The 22,757-nt window shown below is 43.9% G+C and overlaps 2 protein-coding genes across 2 annotated transcripts in view; one reads left to right on the top strand and one right to left on the bottom strand.

Annotated features, from left to right (window-relative positions):
• LOC119458835 (endoribonuclease Dicer) overlaps nt 1-10,110 on the top strand; it is a 56,057-nt gene extending 45,947 nt beyond the window's left edge. The window contains exons 12-13 of the mRNA XM_037720698.2: nt 954-1,192; nt 3,343-10,110. Of these exons, the coding sequence (XP_037576626.1) occupies nt 954-1,192; nt 3,343-3,493 (390 nt within the window). The 3' untranslated portion in view covers nt 3,494-10,110. The remainder of the gene's footprint in view (nt 1-953; nt 1,193-3,342) is intronic.
• Nucleotides 10,111-13,126: 3,016 nt separating this feature from the next.
• Nucleotides 13,127-22,755, bottom strand: LOC119457979 (glutathione reductase). The gene is made up of 4 exons (XM_037719765.2): nt 22,149-22,755; nt 20,377-20,783; nt 17,655-17,903; nt 13,127-14,184 (listed from the first exon to the last, which is right to left on the bottom strand). Exons 1-4 carry the CDS (start codon nt 22,705-22,707, stop codon nt 13,939-13,941), a joined length of 1,461 nt encoding a protein of 486 aa, XP_037575693.1. The 5' UTR covers nt 22,708-22,755; the 3' UTR covers nt 13,127-13,938.
• Between the last annotated feature and the right edge of the window lie 2 nt (nt 22,756-22,757).

Genomic DNA, 22,757 nt, shown 5'->3' on the forward strand with positions numbered 1-22,757 from the left:
TTTATGAACTATGGATGTGGGTAAATGCAGATATAGCAGCATGACACTGGACTGAGAAACAACCACAAAGGCAAAATGATCTGTCTTGTGGTTTCTTCTGTGTTGTGTCATGCTGATAAATCTGTGTTTTACTAAAATGTACAGTCGGCGCCAAAAGTTTATGGACCGCGGGATCTGAGGAAATGTTGAATTTCCTTGCAGTTTGTGACCATAGAGCTTGTAAAACCGTGCAACACCATGTTGTTTGCACATTACTCTCTAACCTTGTTATAAAGAAATTGAAGGCGGGGCCAGAATTTCTTCATTATATCCATTACTTCGTGATACCGATTATTTCCCTTTACTGCAGTATATGTCTAATGATGTTCGCAACTTTAAACATGCAAAGAAGAAGATCGCTCTGTGGCCTGCTAAACTCCTGCGTGACCGCATATGCAACTAAATTATAATAAAAGAATAGGCATAAGAATCTCTGGTGTGTGCAGCTCGCAACTTCTTAGCACCTAATGCGGCAGCCATTAGGATAGTTTCCTTCTGTTTTAATGTGATGGTCTCTTGCTTCGGATTTCAACTTGTCTCGTTCATGTTGATCTGCAACAAGTGAAATGGCTATGCGGTCAAAATTAACAGCTAGCTTGCTGCGTTGCAAGTCTGTCGTGTTCAAGTCGCACATGGCACGTGGCGGATCAGCTGACTATACAGCTGATTCGCCGCTCTCTTGTAGCCTCATAGCCCTGCTGTGCACTGCCGCCTTGGCTTGGCCAACTCGTGGTCTCCGAGATAGCACGGCCGGGATCTTGAAGGCCGCGCCTAGCTGCGGAGCCTGCGTGGTGTGCTGCAGTGAGAGAGAGGTGGTTTTGTGGATCGTAAGCTTTTCGACGCCGACTGTACCAACCAGCCCATTCGTGCACGCTGTCTAACCGACCGGCCTGTCTATGTCTGTGTGGGTGCAGCGCTTCTACTACCACGAGGAGGAGTGCCTGGAGCCTGAAGAGGTCGAGGTGCCCAAGGCCCTGGGCGACCTGTTTGAGAGTCTCATGGGGGCCGTGTTCCTAGACTGCGGCATGTCGCTGGACACAGTGTGGCGCATCCTGTACCGGCTCTTCGGTCGCGAGATCGAGTCCTTCAGCGAGCGGGTGCCCCTGCCCCCAATACGCACGCTGCTCGAGAAATTTCCAGAGGCCCGCTTCGGGTGAGCAAACGGGGATAGGCAAAGCATACCTACCAACTCTCCTGAATTTTTCGAAAAATTTACAAAAAACTCATTTTGCGACTTTAAAAAAGTTACGAAAAATAACGTTTGGAAAGATGGGGTGGCATAGTATTGTAAAAAACTACGGACAAAAAATAACGGATGGTACCGGCCTCTTCGCGGCAGCACAAGACGCCATATGCCAGAAAGGCAGTTGCTTTGAGAAACTTTAGAGTTCCTAAAGCAGGTCAAATTGGCAACAGGAAAGTGACTGAAACAGTCACTGTTGTCTGAACGCAGTGTGTTGCTTGTCAGTCTCTGCTGTTTCCTGTGTGTGTTTCCTATATACATCTTTAAAGATCAGTGCGATTACTGAAAACACATCTTGTGTGTGTCCTGGAGGACACACAATGTCATCGCATAAGTGGCTATCTGCAAATGTTCTCTGAGGTATGCTTAGCACTCCGGGCTTTCTGCTTTTCCTCTTCACATTGAGAAAGCATCTTACATTATATTAGAAACCATGCTTTTGATGTAACGAGATCTTCTGTTCTTATTTTTCCCGATTTCGCAATTCAAAGTGCGGCAAACTCGGCCATTAGGCTACTATACTATGTGGGAAAGCAATACCTCTTGATGGCAGGTGGGGAAGCATGGGTTTGTGAGTAGCTAACTCAATCACCCACTGGACTACCGAGCTATGTGGGAAAGCCAAACACTCGACAGCGTGAAGAGCAGTTTTGCAAGTAGTAAGCACGTAACTCAGGGCAACGAAGGTAAATACTGCCAGTTTCACCGAAAGAGATGAACTGTACCGTGAGACCTTGCCTAGGCACTTTAGGTCCAATGTTCAGACTCACTTCTCTGAACCATATCCACGCACCCTCACTGTGCAAACACCGATGCCCTAGCAGATGTGCATTGTCTGCGTAGTGCATCATGCTCCTACCAGAGCATTCCAGCATAGCATGATGGGAGATCCATTACCTCGATCCATGCCCACTTTGGACCAAGGAGCTTGGACAGTTGCATACCTGCCAAATCGAATTGCGGGCTCTTTTCAACATTTCACAAATGTTGCTTTAAGTTTTACAAAAAGTCAGCTCTACTCAGGAAAAGTTTCCTGATTGGTCCTTGAACCTTCTGTAGGAAGTCTTCTAATGGTGCAAGGATGCAAGGAGAGGCAGTTGCTTGTAGCTAGTTTACATGGACAAGTTCCTAAAGCAGGCGAATTTGACAACACGAATGTCGCTGAAGAAGTCATAGTGATCTAAAAAGAGAGTGTTGCTTGTCAATATTTACTGTGCCAAGTTTGTTGCTGGTTGTGCACTGCGTCTAAAGGTTAATAATAAACTGCATGTGTACCCCAGGAAAGCCTTGTGCTCAGGGTAAGCTTTAAAGGAAATGTGTGCTGTTTGTCCTCCACAAGACTTTGCGATTCAAAGTTCATGTTGAAGTTCAAAAGTCTGCAGGTATGCAGGTGGTTCTGTGCCAATTTAAACAGTAGGTCAATTACTCACAGGGGACCTTGATCATGAGAAGGAAATTTCCAGAAGAATAAAATTGGGTTGGAGTGCATACGGCAGGCCAAATCCTGACTGGGAGCTTACCGCTGTCGTTGAAAAGAAAAGTGTACAATCATTGCGTTCTACCGGTGCTAACATATGGAGCAGAAACTTGGAGGTTAATAAAGAATCTCGAGAACTAGTTAAGGGCACAAAGAGCGATGGAACGAAAAATGTTAGGCCTAACGTTAAGAGACGGGAAGAGAGCGGTGTGGATCAGAGAGCAAACAGGGATAGCCGATATTCTAGTTGACATAAGCAAAAAAAAAAAAATGGAGCTGGGCAGGCCATGTAATGCATAAGGATGGATAACCAGTGGACCATTAGAGTTTTAAAATCTATACCAAGAGAAGGGAAGCGCAGTTGAGGACAGCAGAAAGCTAGGTGGGGTGATGAAGTTAGGAAATTTGCAGGCGCAAGTTGGAATCAGCTAGCGCAAGACAGGAGTAATTGGAGATCGTAGGGAGAGACCTTTGTCCTGCAGTGGACATAAATACAGGCTGCTGCTGCTGATGATGATGATGAATAATGGAATATACATAATGGGTTTCAGAGGTAAAGTCTGCCATATCCTGCCAATTTCAGCCCGGCTGAGGTGCTCAAGAACGAAAAGGTCAAGGTGGAGCTAATCCTGCCGGACAGGACCTTCACATGCGTCGCCAAGAGCAAGAAGCTTGCCAAGACAGCGCTTGCCAAAAAGTGCCTGCGAATGATGAAGACCTGTGGATCCGGCTAGGGGACAGCACTTGCCTACAATTTGCAACTGTAGGAAGAGAGAAAGAAGGCTGTCCAGCATTCTCATAAAGTACGCGGGCCACACCGCGCTTGACCAGAGGTCTTGCTTGGCCACGTGTTGGGCACCCTGTGGCTCTCACTAATGGTCCAGAGTTGCTGAAACTGAAGGCAAGAATTGCATTCAGTATCCTGCATTCTTAACGCAGAACATTTAAGAAGGAAGGAGTACGCCTACATGGTCTTGAGTTCAGCTCTGGCCACCAACCACCATAGCCTGGCCACCATTGTCTGTAAGCATTCACGAAAAAGCTTACAATTGAAACATAAACTGTGATCTCTTATTTTTTTAAATGTGCTCATTATGAGCCACTTTACATTATGCAGCTACTCTATATAGTCCTGATTTTAGTCTTGTAACATGATACGTCGGTGATCAGGTGCACACAGTGACTGTATTTTTCCCGTTTGTGCCACAGGTTGTGCAGTGAATTTTTTCAATGATTCCTGCACCCTACATGCAGGGATTGCATAAGATTCCTATGATAGAAACTTTTGGCAATGAAGCCCACTGTTAACTTCTACATTCTGTACGCCTGCGTTAATCGATTATACTTTTTTTATCATGTCTTGTGGCTCTTCTATGGTAGTCTTATAGTTTCTTAGTTTCTTTCAGTAAATACTAACTTGGAGGGAAGTTTGCTGCCGTCGTCCACATAAGTTTCTCAAAGGGCACCACGACACCATGCGAATGCTAGTATTTGGATGGTTTGTTCTGTCTTGGAATGCGGCTTGGTGTAATACATGGATTTGGCTCTGGAAATTAAGCTTTTTCCGGAACTAAGCCTTTATAAAATGTCTTGGTCCTCCCGTAATACATCTCGCATTATTGTTTACTCGCACTTAGTATTGCGAGTAAACGAACAAAACAAAACGAATGGCTGATACCAGCGCATAGTGACCGCAGATCTTTCCGTTTCCTTCTCCAAATTTAGCAGCCCACTGGTCATACTGATCACATTTTATGTAAATCCATCAGTATCATGAGCACACTTATGCATTAACATGTTCTTATATATATATAACAGTGGTTGAACAGAGGATGTTGTTGGAGCGAAGCTTTTGACAAGGGGACTTGGGGGCTTGTCTTGATCAACAACTACTCGTGTCAGAATGTTGGCTCCGGAGACATCATTTGTTCATTCATTGTTCATTTTATTCATTTATTGATACTGTCAGTTCGATGTTAGGCTATTACAGGCAATTTCTTCAATCACTGTTGATAATTTCACTTTCTTCCCACGTACTACCTCTGTTTTGTTTAAAATTCTTCTAATGTACAGTTAAATCTCATAATAATGAAGTCGCATCAGATACAAAAATACTGTCATTATATCCAGTATTTGTTATAAGTGTATATTCGAACACTGATATTGGCAAGAAACATTTTAGACTTACTTCACTATATTTGAAAATTCATTATGTTCATGTTTGTTATATCAAGTTTGAACTGTCGTAACATAGTAAAAACAAAATATTACAAGCTTTTCTTGTACTGATTAAACTATGCAGCCAGAGTGTTTGTTATATCAAGTTTGAACTGTCGTAACATAGTAAAAACAAAATATTACAACCTTTTCCTGTACTGATTAAACTATGCAGCCAGAGTGGCTATATTGACTGCATTCAGATGGGGATGAATGTAAAAACGCTCGTGTACTTAGATTTAGGTGCAAGAACCCTGTGTGATCAAAATTAATAATGGAGTCCCTTCACCATGGTGTCACTCATAATCCAGTGTGCCATTTCAGCAAGCTTAAACTCTCCAATTTAATTTAATCCAAACTGTGACAGACAGAACGTTAGTTGCCAAATGCGCCTTTGGGGTGTCGTAGCGCCCCGACAAAGGTGCAAAGTCAAAGTCAACTCTTCCCAGCATTCCCGTGCATGGAACAGCACAGCACTGCTGTTTTTCCCGAAAGATAATTGTAAGAAGCTCTACGCTGTAATGGTACTGTATAGATTCGTGGAAGGGCCGCACTTTTCTTTTACAATTATAACGAGGTGTGGCCCTTACACGGGACAGAATCTTTTGGTTCGGTACCGTGTAAGGGCCGCTACTAGATGGCCCTAGATACTAGATGCTGTTACTGAAGGGCTCTCGCCATCTACGGTCAACGTCCAATATTTCGGACTCCCTAGGCGCTGCGAAAACGTCCGAAAAAGCGAATGCATGCATTTTACTGCCCTCAAGGGCTCAAATCGCCACAGGCACGTCCGAAATAGCTGTGAAGGCCTGCCAGTACACTTATTAGGCATATCGTAGCACGCGTGTATAATTAAGGAATACGTACCGTGTCCCATGACAATTGCCCCTTCCCACTCGTGATATGCTTCACCTCAATACTTCACGTATGCTTCACTGCAAAACAATGATGTATTGAGGCGAAGCTGACTTTTGGGAACCAGCATTATGCAATGCACCATGCTTTCCGAGTTTCCAAAACATTGGCGAGGATTACAAAGGCGGAGTCGGTGCCATTACTAACAGCAGCAAATTGTTTCAATGAAAAACATGGCACTCAACAGAAAGAAACTTGGCAGCGAACGTCGAAGTAGCTAGGCCTAGCGTTGTCGCGGTGGTGGTTACGGCTGCCAGTGTATCTGCGTGTGAGAGCACCGGTTCGAGGAGGCGAGATAATCAGAATTGCGGCTGTGGTGGCTGCGATTAATGCCATTTCGGACATGCGGTCATTGCAAAAAGACTGGAAAATCAGGCGGCGAAGGTTTATTGTGCTCAAAATTTCAGACGTTTTTATACATTGACCTTTTGTGGTACGTGGCGGCGCCGTGAAGGCGTCCAAATTATCGGGCATGTCCGAAAAATCGGTCGTTGACTATAATAGCGACACATGGAAGTACGCAGCACGCGAAAATTCGCCAACGCATGCGCGGCATTGGGGCACTGAACACAATTGCTGCTCGGTTGGAAGATTTTTTTTTCCGAATTTTGCGCTACCAAGTTGGGGGTGCAGTCCTTACAAGAGTCTATAGGATATTTTGGGCATACTCTGCCATATTGCCAAATTTGCCATCTTGTTGTCTCCGATTGGCTCAAAATGCCAACATGGTGGTAGATGACTGTTTCCAGACTAGCACCTATGGTAATTTACAGATTCCATTTGAAAGCGGACAGTGTCTTTGCCATTGAGCCTGATAGCGATCTAAATAGAGCTGTGGTTGTCAAGTGCCCAAGAGGCCTTCAAGTATGGTAAACTTGTTTGCCAAATAACAAATGAAAATAGGTGACATTGTGATTGTGGAAGTCAAGAGTCTGCTTCAGTGACTGACATGACTAAATAAAGCCAGTCTGGGCTCATTGGCCGAATGCTGTCAGGAAGGCCTGACAGGACAGCTACATCAATGCCAGTTGCAGCATATTATTCATGTAGAGGCACGAAACGAAAAACATTTAAGGCTAATTCTTTTAAACCCCCAAAAGCTGCAGGCACCTAGGAACCCATTACATGCGGTTATAAGTAGAAAAAAGAAAGACTCTACCAATCACCACAATCTCTATGCCAACCAGGCAAGTTGCCAGAAGTTGCTATTTTTTACCACTAGATGTTGCCTTGCATGCTCCTTCTCTTCTCCCCAACTTTTTTGCGACATTATAGCTGAATCTCCACACAAGGGCCAAATCACTGTTTTGGTCTACAGGCCTTTCATCACATGACCGTGCGTTTCTGGTCTTATGAGGGCCACATCGGCTAAAAATGCCAACTGCCCTTTTCTTCAGCGGCAAATCGCGGGCTTTTTGAGAGATTGAAGGCCTTCTTTCTGGCAACGTCTTTCCCCCCCTTTCGCAGCGAAGCTGTATATGATGCGGATCCCAGGATTTCTTCGTCTTCGTCGACAGAAAACTATTCCACGAATTGAAGCTAAAAGTGCCTATCTCCATTGAAATTTCGTGTGCAAGACGTACTCCAGTATTCGTTTCAGTAAAAAGCACAAAAGTGTCAAAGCCACTTGATAGATAAGGTGCGTTCAAACAATGCGAAGCATGTAGCGGTTGCCGCATGCATTTCCTGGTAAAGATTACGGTTGCGTAAGCTGCAGCCGGCAACTGTAGCATACGAAGCAGTGAGTGATGTCACTACACTTTCATATGTAAAAGAAGAACCCGCCTAGAAACTTATTTCATTTGTGTTGCGATAGCACTATGGGAAGGCCATGCATAGTTCGGACTCCCTAAGAGCAGCGTGAACACGATGAGTGGCAATGGGAACAGCAACGTCAATATGCACAACGGTGTCGTGCCTATTTAATTGTCTTGCTGTCAATCATTTCATGTTGTGCATTGCTCAATCATTGAAGGCTACATCACATTGGTCTGTCGGATCAGGTGATACCACAGCTTCACTGGCCAACCACCGTCACAGTGTGGATTGGAGCCCTTTTTTTTTTTTTTTACCTCGCATATCAGCAGCCGGATGAGTGGTTCAAAGCAACTGCATGTTTTTTTCTAGTTCATCAATTCCACATGCTTGTGGATCGTTGTCATTTGGTGGATGCGTTGAGTCAAGAGTACCAAGCCGTCATTTCGCTCTGATGCTATTAGCCCGTCATGTGGATGCCGTTTTCATTCAGACTACACACTGCCTTCGAATCACATGACTGATCTGCCTGAACTTCATTCTGTCACGTGGATCCAGCATACCCAAACTTCATATTACACCATCTTGGTGTGCTTATCCCTTTTCTTCGTGTAACATTGTGCAACTATCCAGATGAGCTAGTGCACATGAGTGGGTGTACACATTGCAGTGCGAACACTAGGTGACTTTGGTCTGAGCTGCTCTTTGTAATATAGGTCTGCAGCAGGTTTGAAATATTCTTAACATAAGGTGCTTGAATTTTTTTCAGTGCCTTTGTGGTGCCTATATCTTGCTGCTTTAGTGTTAGAAAACTCAAGAAAAGCAGTGCCATTTAGGTTTGCTTCCAATAAAGTTGAGAGTGGCAGTTTACTGGCTGTATGCTTTCTTTGAAGTATTCGACGACCGAGTAATCATTTTTATTAAGAAATAGTGTGTGGTTATGTCATGTTACTCTTGCCATCAATGCTGTCTGAAGGCATGCGCTCTGAACACTGATGATCACAGATGTATTTGTTGTTGTTTTTTGGGCCCTATAACCAAGAGACTCCCAAAGATATGCCAACCAGCAAAGATATGCTGGTTGGTATAATTATTCCTTATTGCACAGATGGTCTAGGATTTTATTTGCATGTACCTATGATTTCTCATGTCTGTCGAGATTATATCTTTTGTAGTAGCGTGTTGTTTACTTTTGTGGAAAAACAAAACGGTATGTTTGCATTTTTTTTTTTTCTTTGGTCGGGACCTTGCCCATTCACAAGTTTCCTTCACCACAACCTGCTTGTGCTGGTCTAGCTCTGAAAGTGAAAGCTCTCGGAGTAACTTTTTTTTAACTAAGCAGCTCTAAAGATGCAAAAATATAGAATGCTACAGTATGTAGCTCATGTACAATTATGGTGTGATAGCAAAGCCATGTGCCCTTGAAATCGAATCTTAACATAATAGCCCACAATTAGAAGTTTGATTTCTTAGATATCTTGCTGGTGTAGCCAATCAGTACAGTCTTTTGATAAAATCAACACCCTGAGGTGATTGTTCACGGAGCTATCAGAATAAAACTTAAGATTCGTTAGTCTATAATGATAACCTATAGTCCACACTCCTCTTTTGGTATCCACTTGTGTATACTAATGCAGTGTTGCGCATTTGAGTAGGTTCAAGTTCATTCCAACTTGCTTATGGACACCTCGCTAGGTTATGCTGAAGGTATTTCCAATTGCAATTTCAAATGCTGTAGACAAAAAAAAAATGATTATGGCTTCAATGTTCAAAAGTTGCACTCTTATCCAAGCCCTGTATTATAGCATCCCTCATAGCCGACAGTGCATATTTCTTGCTATAAATCTCCAGTTGCGAGTTCAAACTCTCGGCATATAATTGCAAATTTACAAATGTTGTGGTTAAGCTTGAGGCATGTATTTTGCGCATATTTCTGGCGTTAAATCTACAGTTAAAACTCGCAGCGTATGATTAAAAATTTACAAACATTGTGGTTATGCTTAAGGCCTGTATTTTGAAGTTGAGCGTTTTATGTGTGGAACTCCTGGTTGCAATCCAAACAATGTTTTCTTGGAGTTACTATATACTTGTTCACACTTGCCATGCAGACATGAAATAGCGATAGATTTAGAGGAGCTATAGCTAACACGCATAGCTAATTGATACAACGGCCGCAAACATTACCATTATTTACAAATGGAATGTAGTGGCAATTAGCGTCATTATATTACGTTGTCTATTATGGTCCATCAGTTTTGTTTTAATGATAAGCACACGAGATGAAGATAGAGTGCTGGTGTGTTTCACAATGAAACGCTTGTGCAATAAATAGGGAACTGTTGCAGCTGTGTTTACGTCTTGTTAGACCGTGGTCGCTCCTAATGTTCACCATGTTGTCAAATTTTTGTACAGAGCTGAGATAAATATTTTGTACTGCTTCCGAGTCTATAAATTATGTCTTTGAGATCTGTGCACTGTGTCATTTACATTGTGTAGGGTGGGCACAATGTAATGATTCTATTCCGACGCTATTCCTTTTCGTGCTTTGGTGGTGGTCCCAGCAGCTCTGCAACAATGCTATCACCTGGATTGACTGGTCGTTAATGGTGGGTGATATTAAAGGAATATAGAGTCGAACAAACGGAATCCTTATGTTATGCCGGCCCAACATCTACCATCTTTTTAAGAGAAATTGGCCAAACGTTGGGGGACAGTTGGCTGCCGATTTTCTCGTCCAGCCATATGTTGGCAATACTTGAGCCAAGTTTAGTGACCTGGTTGCTAAATTGGTGAAGGGCCTGGGCTCAAGAACACGGTAAGACCATTTCCCAATGTCCGAACAGACTAGCTGGAATGCAAAGTCTTTAAATAAGGCCACAAGCCACGTCTTGCTGTATGGCATGGCCAGCATAGTGCAGTAATTGTGACACATACAAGGGTTAAAAAACACGAGCGAAATATATTTTCTACATTACTGACATTGTAACCAAACAAACCAGCCCCATAGCTCAAGTGTACAAAATATCGTGTAATTTTTAACCTATGTCTCAAAGTAGGATTTGCCACACAGCACCACTGGAAACTAACAATTCAAGAGTAACGCACACGCATGCACACACACACCTTCTTCTTGTGACCAACACGCACACAGTATGCGTGCCTATGTATCCGTTCTTCATACTGGATCAATCAGACTTCACTTCATATTTGTTGCGGCAGCCAGCATCATCCACAGAAAAATTAATATGTATCGACACTATAAGTTGGTGTGGCAACCTTTCCCTGGTGCCATTTACACGAATGCAACAACTGGTGCATCGCATAGCATGTCTAGCACGTCGCATTCATGTAAACGGCGGTAATGCGCTAGGAGAGTAAATTGCATTGATGCAACAGAAGAGGGTAGTTCGAGATGAGGTAAGTCTTCGCACGCGATGCTTGTAAATGCTGGCATATTGCATTCAGGGATAGAGAGAAGGCTGCCTCTGTGTGCCCTCCTCCACTTTCCAGAGGAGTGCTAATTGCCAAAAACAGGTTCCAACTTGTTTCGAAAGAAATGGAATGTGCCACATGCAAACGCTGTTGCATACCACCCTATTCATTCGAATATAAGACGAGGGTTTTTTCGCAGAATCTTTAGCGTTGAAGCCATCCCCTGCCTTATATGCGAGGAACAGTAAAGGTGGAGTGCAGGTTACATGCGAATTTTGCCTTTAGGTGTGCCTTCAAGGCAGCGCGATAAGTCTCCTTATATATAGTGTGACTTCATGGCACCACGACGTTGGCCGTGAAGCCACGCTATAAGGCAAAATGCGCACTGCTGTGAAGCCACACTTAAAGGCAAAATTCGCATATAATCCGTGCTCCATGTGTTGAAGCTCCCTTCCCCACCATTTCATGGTCGCTATTTTGCGTTTTGGCTGTGTTAGTAATTCAGTACTTCGGGCAATTGTCGCAGAGTCCGAGTAATCTGTTGGCTACTCTATATCACCTTGTATTAGTGTGCATATTTAAGCTTTTTTTTTTTCTTGGGTCCCCCATCTGCACCCTTGCCTTATAATCGAATAAATATGGCAATTACCATGATCTGCTGAAGAATGTGATATGATACTGTCGCATTCATCTAAACTGCTTTTGTGGCTACCTGACTCGCCAATATACCGTAAAAACCGGACTATAGGTCGAACCGGAATATAGGTCGACCCCCCAACTAACCAATTCTAAAAAAGAAAAAAATCTTTTTCTATGGCAAAAGTACCGAAAGACACCCTTACCTTTAAACAAATGCGACTCAGCTGGTTGCGCAATGGTGACAGTATTTATTTAAATGCTGCTCCGTGTGATAAGGTGCTGAAAAACACGCGGGTCGATGGTCGCACGATACGAAGCCCACGGCAACATGGCGGGTTGCCGTGGGCTTCCGCGTACTCAATCGCCTTTTTCTTGAAGGCGACGGTGAATTGCCGTCGGCTTCCGCTCATTTTGAAACAAAATGTGAAAAACCAGCCTGAATGCGATGGCAAAGGCGCCTGTTTACTTCATCTGCCCATTATTGCAAGACTTCCATAGGTTTTCCGCCAATGTCCGGTATATAAGACGAGGGTCGACTTTTCGCAATGGCTTTTTGAAAAAAAGTTCGACCTATATTCCGGCTTTTACGGTAATGATGCCCAGCAGCCACTGAGACACTTGTGCTGTGCTTACATGTCAATGGCGTGCCTTTCCCCGTCTTTTTTTAGGCAGTGTAAATTGGGAATGATGTGGTACGGGTGTGATGCTAAGGGGTGAACTGGCTCAGTGGCCAGACGCCACGAAAGGCTTCCCTCCGGGAAACAATTGCATGTGCACTGCACCGCCGACACAAAAGTGTCTGCACTCTTTATCTGTCTACCGCACCACACTTTCACAAAGCCAGCAGTCCCAAAAGTGTATTTTGCGTCATCGCAAAGTGGACAAAAAAGCTAAATGGAGAAATGAAAATTGAAACTATGACAAGTGTTGCTGTCTTGAGTTAAGTCGTCTTGGAACTCATGACTCCAGTGTGCATAGGAGCTGAAAGCTTGGCAGTTCAGCCAGCTAAGCTTCGTCGTTCCAGCTTCAAAGGGCTTTGCGACTTGGTGAATTGGTAATTTTTGATTCATTCAGTTGGTCATTTTTTTCTTTCTTTTTTTGGTCTGTGCTGCAAAAGCTTTAGTTGGGAGCACATTGAAGGTTATTTTAATTCATTTTCATTAAATGTACAGTATGATCCACTGTTAAAGGGAACACTGAATTACTATTTTAAGACTGATCATATGCACATCACTTTTGACAGAAAGGGCTAGGCCATAACTTTTTACGGATATGTAGGTCAACCTAACATCAAATCAATAACATTTTTCCTTGAAGTTTATATGTCAAGTCCTGTTGGGTCAAATACTAATGCAGTGTTCCCCTTCAGATTGGACTGTAGAGTACTTGTATGCTGCTGGCTATGCAAACACAGGTATAGTATCGCTTTTATTTCAAGTTGTGAAAAACACATTTTACAGAACACCATCGCAAAAGTGTCAATAGACGGCAATTAATGCAAGGACAAAGCACATTCGGAGCATTACAATACATTAAATCGCTCCTTTTAATACTTTTGATGAGTTCATATGTGCAATTTTTCATAACCCGTAATGTTATGCAAATTTGTACTGTATACAAGAGATATTCACAACGTAGTGCTGCTCTTATAGTACTTGCCGCGCTTTGTTCAATGTATCTGTCATTAACGATCTAATGGAAAATACCGGGACATTCAGTCGCAGTACAGATGAAGTACTTGCAGCATTCTGTGCATCTTGTTGCTGTACCTATACAATATGTCTAGCTGCCGTACTGATCGGCAAGTGACAGGACATAACCACTTATATTAAATGAAATCAAAGCTCTTTTTATAGTTCTTGATGTTGTCACACTGAAACTTATAAAAACGTTGCATTCGTGGTGTAACCATTTCTAACTCATTTCACATAGTATTTCTATGTGCTTACCTTCCACTCTCTCAACTTAGCAAAATTTACTTTGGTCAAATGAGCACACGTTAAATAATAAGGTTGAAATGCGGTGGACTATTGAGTGTGCGGGAATGCTCTATCAGTGTTGGCTGGACCCCACATTTAAAATAAGTTCATTGTTTTTGGTCAACATCTCTCATGGAAATTCCCCCCCCCCCCCAATTGTCACAACCATCACAGAAACATCGCAACACCACAAAATGCTGCTAGCACGCAAAATTTTAAAAAATCGTTGGGCAGCTTGAGCGTCACCGCATGGTCACCAACTCTTCAGCCAACGTCGGATGGATGGCAACGCAGCTGTCAAACTGTGCTTTCGTGGCCCCCATCTTGACGGCAACGCCAAATCCTTGCAGAATTTCATCAACAGAATCGCCAATCATGTGCAAGCCGACCACCCGCTCTTCAGGCCCGGCACACACAAGTATCATGAGGCACTTGACTTTCCGCTCGGTCATGCTGTAGTACATGGGCACAAATGTGCTCCTGTATGTCTGTAAAAAAGGCAAGTGAAACGAGAAGAGAGTGAGCGCGCTGTGGCATGGCTTATTCAAGCGTCAAAGCAACCCTGAAAAATTTCTCAAAAGGTCCCTTCGATTTGCCCTGCACTTTATGAACCGATTCATTCCAGTTCAGTGCCAGTTCCAGGCTCGTGCACAACTGGCCCAGCACATCCTGCACTACCCTCTCTCGCTAGTGTAGGCAATGCTGCGAACGCACCCAGCACGAAGCCGGCACTATGTGAAATGAATGGCAACGTGCAGGCAATGCCGTGTTGCACTGAGTGGAATGAATGGCAATGTGCAGGTTATGCCATGTTGCACTTTGTCCATTTCTTCACTGCATCCATTTCTGCAGGTGTACCTCTGGCAAGTATCCCAGAGCCACTGCTTTTCATTCTTTATATAAATGATATTGTATGCATAGATCCCAACCACGCTTTCATTATCTATGCTGATGACACCAGTATACTTCTTAAAAACGATCTCCAGACGTATATGTTAGCAGCTCAAGCCACAAATTGTTTAAGAGCACCGTATTTTCCAGTGTGTAAATTGCGTTTTTCTTTCTGAAAATTTTGGCGATGCGTCTTGTAGAACGATGCAACTTGCATACGCTTTTTTTTTTTTTCGGAAAAACTGCCAATCAGTTTGGATGCTATGGCCACGCGAAGCATGCTGGGTTGACCTCCTCTGGCAGTTGCTACGAGTTGTGTTTGCGCTATGGAGGTACCGAGTTCTTCTCGTGATCAAGTTGCCAAGCGCCGTGCGAGAAGGACGGAGCAGCAACACAGGCGGCGGCAGGCCAACCGCAAGTTGACCGACCCCAGAGTTGTTGCATCTGCAGATCGCTTTCGAGATACGGCGTGCGCCGCTGCAGAAACTGCGCAGTTGCTACCAGAGTACAAGCCACCCATCTCCCTCCCGCGCTGCTTTCCCGCTTTCCTCCCTTGTGCGCGACTAGGCTCACCATCGCACCCTTTTACTCGCAGATACAGCATATGGCGTGCGGAGACGATGTTATCGCCCTTGGACTTTATATGAAACATCGCAGTGGCCACGACGGCAGAAATGCCCTGGAGTGTCCATATCATTGCACCGCAATTATATAGGAATGACACCCATATGCTTGCACGTGACCCGTGTTCACAAAGTGAAACGTCACTGTAACTTTGTTTAAATTGCTTACCGAATGAAAAGGTGCGTCTTATACACCAGTGCGACTTATATATGTGTTCTTTCGGAAAAACTGCCGTTTTGAGGGGGTGCGACTTATACAAAGGTGCGACTTAAAGACCGGAAAATATGGTGCTTAATGATTGGTCTGCTGCAAACTCATTGAGAATAAATACAAATGAGTAACAAGCTTAAACACTCCTAATCTTCATCTAATGATTAGACTGTCACCAATCCAGACAGTTACCACGGTGAAATCTCTAAAAAAAAAGTCATCGTCGAAGAACACCTTTCTTGGAATGCTCACATCGACATGGTTAGTAAGCTTTCAAAGGTTGTTTGTATACTTTCGAGATTTCGCTACTTCGTGCCGCAGTACATAAAGAATATTTTATATAAGCAATTGTTTTCTTCAGTCACTAACCACTGTACTCAGGTATGGAGCACAATAACGTTTTCTAATTTCTAATCTAAATCGTCTGTGTGTTCTTCAAAAACAAGCAGTTAGAAACACTGTTTACCTTCCACAGCGCATCCACACTCAAGATGCTCTGAAGCTACTTCGCACCACTCCAATTCTAAAATTATATGCTATGTTGCTCAGACTCTACAATTCAAATTGGAGCACATTCCTAATACCATTGTCCACATTAAAACACAAACAACATTTTTCACAATACACACACTGCTCATGTATGGATGCAATCTCAGATAAGAACAACCTATGCCTGTCAGACATTGCATTAAAATTTGCCCAGGCTGCTAAACAACTCGTGCAATGATTGAAGAACTTACTTTGTTATCTACAGTCGTATCATGCATCAAGTATTCAGAGATGTTCTTTTGGTCTTAATTTATTCAACACTTATTAGGGCTGTTATTGTTATTGTATTCTTCTGTTAGTGCCGCTTTTGCAGAAATCCTGCCCATTGTCATGTATATGTACAAATATGTATCTCATGTAGACCAAGTGTTTGTATTTGTTTTTTGGGACTTAGACCTCTGGTCAAGCCTGTATAAAGGCTTTTTTATCTGTGCCCCAAAGCATCCTGGTGATGTATACAAAGATTTGATTTGATGTGAAGTCAATGGTAGCATGCAGACGACACCATGTTGCACCGATGAAATGAAAAGCGAGGTGCGGCACCTCCTGTACTAGAGTTCCAGAAATGCAGCCACATAGAATTAACTTGCTTAGAGGGATAATAAGCTGCACTAGTGAATTACACTTCTGCAATAGCAAATGGTCACTCTTACTGCGAGACAAGGCTTAGTAATGGAGAAAAAGCTGCAAGAACGAAAGACGAGTGGGCGATGCTGGCCAAAAGTTTCTGCACCAGCTCACCGCGATGTTAGGAAATGTGACAGTATCTAATTGCGTCTAGTTCACTGCATATCGGTAAAGAAGGACAACATTGCATTCTAGAAGAACCAAAATCTCAACCTAGCAAGTTTTCAAACCATTGCTTGGCACCAAAACAGCCTGCGTACAAAATAAATAGGTACCTTGAAATCCGTAATGTTCAATTGACTTAATGATGCTGCGGTTTCGTTTCAGCATTAAATTAAAAACAGGGAAGTCCGGACTTCCTTTTAGACACCCTTTTTCCCACCAAATGAGTATAAATGGAGCTTCAGAAGAATTCCTTGCCAGATTAAATTGATTTCCTGTTGCTCTTTCGTGAACCACATAAACAAAGCAACCCAACTGCTAGAACGAAACCCCAGCACATTCCGGCAGGCATCTGGAATTCCTGTCATTCTTGCGAAGACACCAGAATGTAAAGCGTGAAGAAAATTACTACTATATACGTTGGCAACCGAGGAATGCAGTAGCCAATAAACCACTGTCCAGCTCAAAGATAATATGTGTGAGTGCACGAGTCAATTATATTAATTCAATAGTGAATTAATTGCGAGAAATGACTGATAAACTAATTTCTTGTATAAGGTACTGATTTGCGTTTGTTGCCGTTTCTTTTTACCCAATTTGCTGTGAACACCTTTACTGTTACTTCGAGCGAAAGCACCAGTAATGATTGACACCACTGACAATGCGCGATGAGGTACACTACAAGAAAACTGTTGCATCATCTGGGCCCAACGCTGCCATTACTACACAACTGAACAAACCTGAGACTGACCAGCAATGGAACACTTAAGTTCACTCTATTTAACGTGGCTGTGTTGCTGCTACTAGCTACAAGCCTTTTTTTTTCCCCATATTCTTTTCAGCATACACGGTAATATTGCTGCTAACAAAACCAAGCGATGCATGCAGAATGTACCTTGATGTTCTGTGCCCCATACTTGGCTTCGGCTTGAGCTAGGGTCATCCCGAGGGTTCCAATGGGCGGGTGGCTAAAAATTACAGTCGGAATGTTCTCGTATTCAAGCTTGCAGTTGGGTTTCTTGTTGAAGAGGCGCTCCGAGAGGCAGCGTCCCGCCGCTATGGCAACCGGCGTCAGCAGCCACTTGCCACAGACATCGCCTAGCGCGTAAATGCCCGGTTGGGTCGTGTTCTGATATTCATCTACCTGAAAAAGATGAAACACCCCATCACTGTGCAGCATTTCGGTTCACAGCAACCACCAAACTCAGGAACAAGAAGGCCTAATGCAAACAACTTACAGTAAGACAAGTTAGTAAATTCTTCAATTCTCAAATTTCTCAATTATCTAGTACTTCTTGCATAATCAGACTTTCTTTTGCTGACGATTGTTAAAATTAATGCGAAACATGCTAAAATGTTACATTTTTCACCATTACAAGCTGCTAGCATTAAGAGCAGAAAAGGTGCAGTGCAAGGCTAAAGCTTGCGAAGAAATGGCCAATGGCCGTCAATGAAGTTCAGAAAGTGTCTCGCACATTTTCTATTAGTTTTTCAAGTACACTCGACATTCCATGTAAGCTGATTAAGCACCAGACTGGTTCAGCATTTGCATTCATTGGTAATGTGTTTATGTAAAACTACAACGTTGAATACATTTCTGCACAGCAGGACTTCGCAAGCTAACACGGAACACGGAAACACAACTGTGCCAATGGTGATGCCTTTTGACGCTTTGTCCAAGCAATGTGCGTGGATCTTTCACTGCAGTGAACTACAATTTTTTTACGTGGATGATACCATAAACAGGGTCTTCTGGAGCATAACGCACAATGAACTTGCTGAGAATATTCATTATTTTCCTTGCCTTCAATGCATGTCTAAGAGGTGCTTAAATAGCAGTCTCGCAAAAAGTGCACTGTGGAGCATGTCACCCTTAAGAATTGAATCTGATGGCCTTTGGGAGGCTATGGACGTAGTCCCATGCACTTCGATAGTTCACACGACCTCTCCAACTGATCCTCCAGTTATATCTGTTATGTCTTTCGCTCGTCTGTTTAATCTATCAGCAAATCTTGCTCCGTCATGATGATGCCAGGTCCAGAATATTGAGACCAATATTAGTATTAAATTAACATGTAAATGTTTCCCAACCTTCATACTTGTCATCCTTTTATCTACTAGAAGATTGCGATACAGTTTACAGAAATAGCGAAAGTACTACTGCTTAAGTATTCCTTACATGCAACATGCACGTAAACCATTACTGATCAAAAGCAATGACCGTTCTCTGGGAGGCACTATCTGTATACACCGATACAAACATACCCACTACTTTGTGCAGCTGATATGTGCACAGCTACCATTCACATGTTCCGAAAAAAAAAAAAAAATCCTCCCTTGCAGACTTGCGCAACCTTACTGAATCGCAACTTTCCAGCAAACCTGTTTATGGGAATAGCTTTCCCCGACCCACTTGATTACTAATCCATGCAAGCAAATAACGAAACACTGATCATTTCCTGCAGTTTCATCTAATTAAGCCTAAATGCCACTATTGTCAACCATTGCATCCCTTCCAATTTCCAGCACGCTACAACTTCTGACTTTTGGTTCCTCAGGTAGGTGCAGATGCCATCGAATGTTGTATTTTCTGTATTGAAACTTTCGGTGTTTGGGCACTTTCGATGTCAACACTTTTGGCAGTGTAGGTCAAAATTTTCGGCGAGTTCTGGGGCCGTATTCTGAAACGATCCACTTCGGCGATACTATCGCCTCGGCAATGGTCACATTCAGCAAATCAACCTGCTGCTTATCCGTGACGTCAGCATGCACTATCAACACGCGCTCTTGAACACTTCACAGCACACGAGAGAGCGCACCAGGCGAGTGCGGAGTGGCTCCAGTGTGTTGGCTTCAAGTGTACCAGCCACAGTACGATGCAGACGTGTTCGTTTATTCACAGGAGCACCCAACGACACCGTGACGTCAAACTGACGTAGACCAAAACTCCTAGATGGCACTATTTATTTTCCGGTTTCGTTAAAACAGCCAATCAACACACACCATTGGCGGAGGCGTAGCCAAGGCGATAGTATCGCCGAAGTGGATCATTTCAGAATACAGCCCCTGGTCGTGTTAGCAACTTTGCTATAAGACTAAAAGGAACTTGTGGAGACACGTAAAGACCAACAGCAATGAATTTTTGGATTGCATAAAAAGCCTAGCTTCAGATAGTGTACATATAAAGGAGCCTCTGTTTACAACCTGAAATACGAGGGGATGCGTCGCGAAAAGCTACAAAAGTCAACAATTTAATGCTCAAACTAAAAAAGAAAAAAATGGTATCATTACTGCTCGCCAGTAATTATGCAGAACCTGGAACACTGAGAACCAGCGTGGTGCCTCGACATGACACGGGATCACGGAGTGCCCGCGGCTCAGTGAAAATCTTGGAGGTCACGGTCCTGGATTTTGAGTCATAACCACTAACCACCAGATGCCTCCATCATCTGCTTAGGTGCTATTTAAAGGCTGTCAATAAGAAAATTAGACAATTATCAGCACTGCAGCTTTCCAAAGACTGCTTCAACAGTATATACTGACAACTAATAACCAATTTAGCCAAAGCTAAATTTTGTTGCAGTTGTTCAGCTCTTGGCAAGCAAGGGCAGCCTCACCTTGATGTGACCAGTCTTGTCAAGCTCAACGCCGGCAAGGTTGAGGCCGATGTCGACGCTCGGCTTGCGCCCCACGGCCCAGAGGACGCAGTCGACGTCCTGGATCTTCTTGTTCGTCGTCGTGACGACCTCGTACCAGTGGGCCACCTTGGTGATGCTGGCGACCGTGCAGTTCTTCTCGAAGTGGACCCCCTCGGAGGCCATGTGCTCCATAAGCGTGTCGCCCAGCGCCGGCTCGAAGGCTCGTAGGATATGTTCTGTGCGTATGACCAAGGTCACCTCTGTGCCAAGCGCGTGGAACACTCCAGCTAGCTCGACGGCAATGTAGCCCGAGCCGACCACGACGCACTTCTTGGGAAGTGACTCCAGCTTGAAGAAGCCATCGCTGGTGATGCCGTACTCGGCTCCTGTCGGGCAAATTAAAACACAAAGTGTTTGCATGCAGTATCTTGCACAGCTGTGACATGGGTTATGTAAGTGTGTGGCAATTTTATCTGAATTATCTCAAGGAAGGAGTTGGGTCTTAGACCAATAAATTCTTTTGAATGTTTATTCTTCAAGTTGCAGTGCTGAAAATTTGCAGATATATGAAATTTTATATGCTTATTTCGAACCACTTTTGTTTATGTCGTTTGGTTCTAACTTTATGCATTTTCTGCAGTTAATTTTGCAGAAAAATTGGCAAGAAATAAATTCCTCACATTGTGCTAAACAGGGTGTCAATGGTTTTCCATGACCCAACGAATCAAATATGAGGTGGTGTACTCCCAGAGTGTAATATCTCATTATATGTAGACAGGTTAACCGTATCTTGTATTTCTAATTTGGAACAAGTGGTCGTTCTGGCACTGACAGTGCCAGAAAATGTATGCTGTATTTCCACTAGGTCAGATTGAATTGCTAGTAGTTTTTAATGCGAATAGCTTTTCTTCTATGGCACTTTCGGCCATTTTCGTGGTCAGACTTTCAAAGCCGATACAAAGCCACCAACACAAAGGACGCTTTGCCATTGCCAGATGCGAACTATTATAGCTCTTTGAGACACACCTGCTGTCTACTTATACTACTGCTACAGTTGTGCTGGTTAACGGCTCCGTTCTCTATAGAACCATGTCATGAAACAACAAACGCTACCTAAATATCCTCAATGCAACAAATACATGCCGTCAAGTGCACGTTGAAGCGTTCAGCTATTCGCTTACACTGACAGTCATTGTCGATAGCTTCTGATATTGCCTTTTATGAGTCACTAAAGATTGAAGTAGACTGATGATTGCAGATGAAGTTCACAGACAATAGACTTGTTCTCAAAGAGTATTCATGGCGTAATTCCGACTCTCTGTAGTGGCTGTCGTTATGACAGTGCTTTCAACTGTGTATTTTCTGCTGTCGCTTAGAACTTCCTCTATTTTTAGAGTCTGTATGAAACGTCAATATTCTAGCTATATCTACGAGTTTTCACAGCTTTTGGGCATAATTGGTAGAATATATCCGGTATTCACTGGCATCGGCCGACAGATCTAAGCTTCTCACGGCAAAATTTCTAGGTTCACACCACATGGGACTAACATAAAAGAAGCCGCCAATTGCGAACCGCTTCAGATGCTAATTCATTCAACAAGTTGTCAACTAGAGCGTCCTAGAATAGCAACATATTTCGTTCTATTTAGAATCCTACAAGCTGCTTCTGTCTTTCACATAATTGTCCGCGCCATTGTATTAACAAATATATGTAGTGACTTGTGCGTCGTTTCGGCGCACGCGCCATTCACCTGGAACTTTCGGGACGAGGGGTTCACCGCCGGTGGCGATCAAAACGTGCTCGCCGCTGTACGCGTTCCCGCCTACGTGCACCGTCTTCGGACTGACGAACGTGGCGCGTCCTTTGACGAGCTCTATGTTGCTCTTGGTCAGGTTCGCCCCGTAGATTCCGTTCAGGCGTTTGATGTAAGCGTCGCGTTTGGCCTTGAAGGCGGCCCAGTTTACGCGAGGAACGGGGGCGGCGGTGTCGAAGCCGTAGTCCTTCAGGTCCCTCATCATCTCGGCCATGCTCGCGCAGTAGAAGCACAGCTTCTTCGGGACGCAGCCGACGTTCACGCACGTCCCACCGAGCGGACCGTGCTCGATGAGAGCCACTTTAGCTCCGTACTCGGCGGCTCGGCGGGCGCTCGCGATACCGCCCGACCCGCCGCCGATGACCAGGTAGTCGAAGTGTTTCACTGTCCTCAACATCGAAGACATATTTCCTGCTTTGCTTACGGTGGGATACGACCTTGGAAACGCAGTACGAGTAGCGTAGCGGCTGAGCGCTCGCAGATATCCACTCAACATCAACTGAATACGGAACACGCGCTTCCTGCCCGGCGGCCAGCTGCTTGTAT

Source organism: Dermacentor silvarum, chromosome 7 (genome assembly GCF_013339745.2).
Source record: "Dermacentor silvarum isolate Dsil-2018 chromosome 7, BIME_Dsil_1.4, whole genome shotgun sequence".
Lineage (NCBI taxonomy): Eukaryota > Metazoa > Arthropoda > Arachnida > Ixodida > Ixodidae > Dermacentor > Dermacentor silvarum.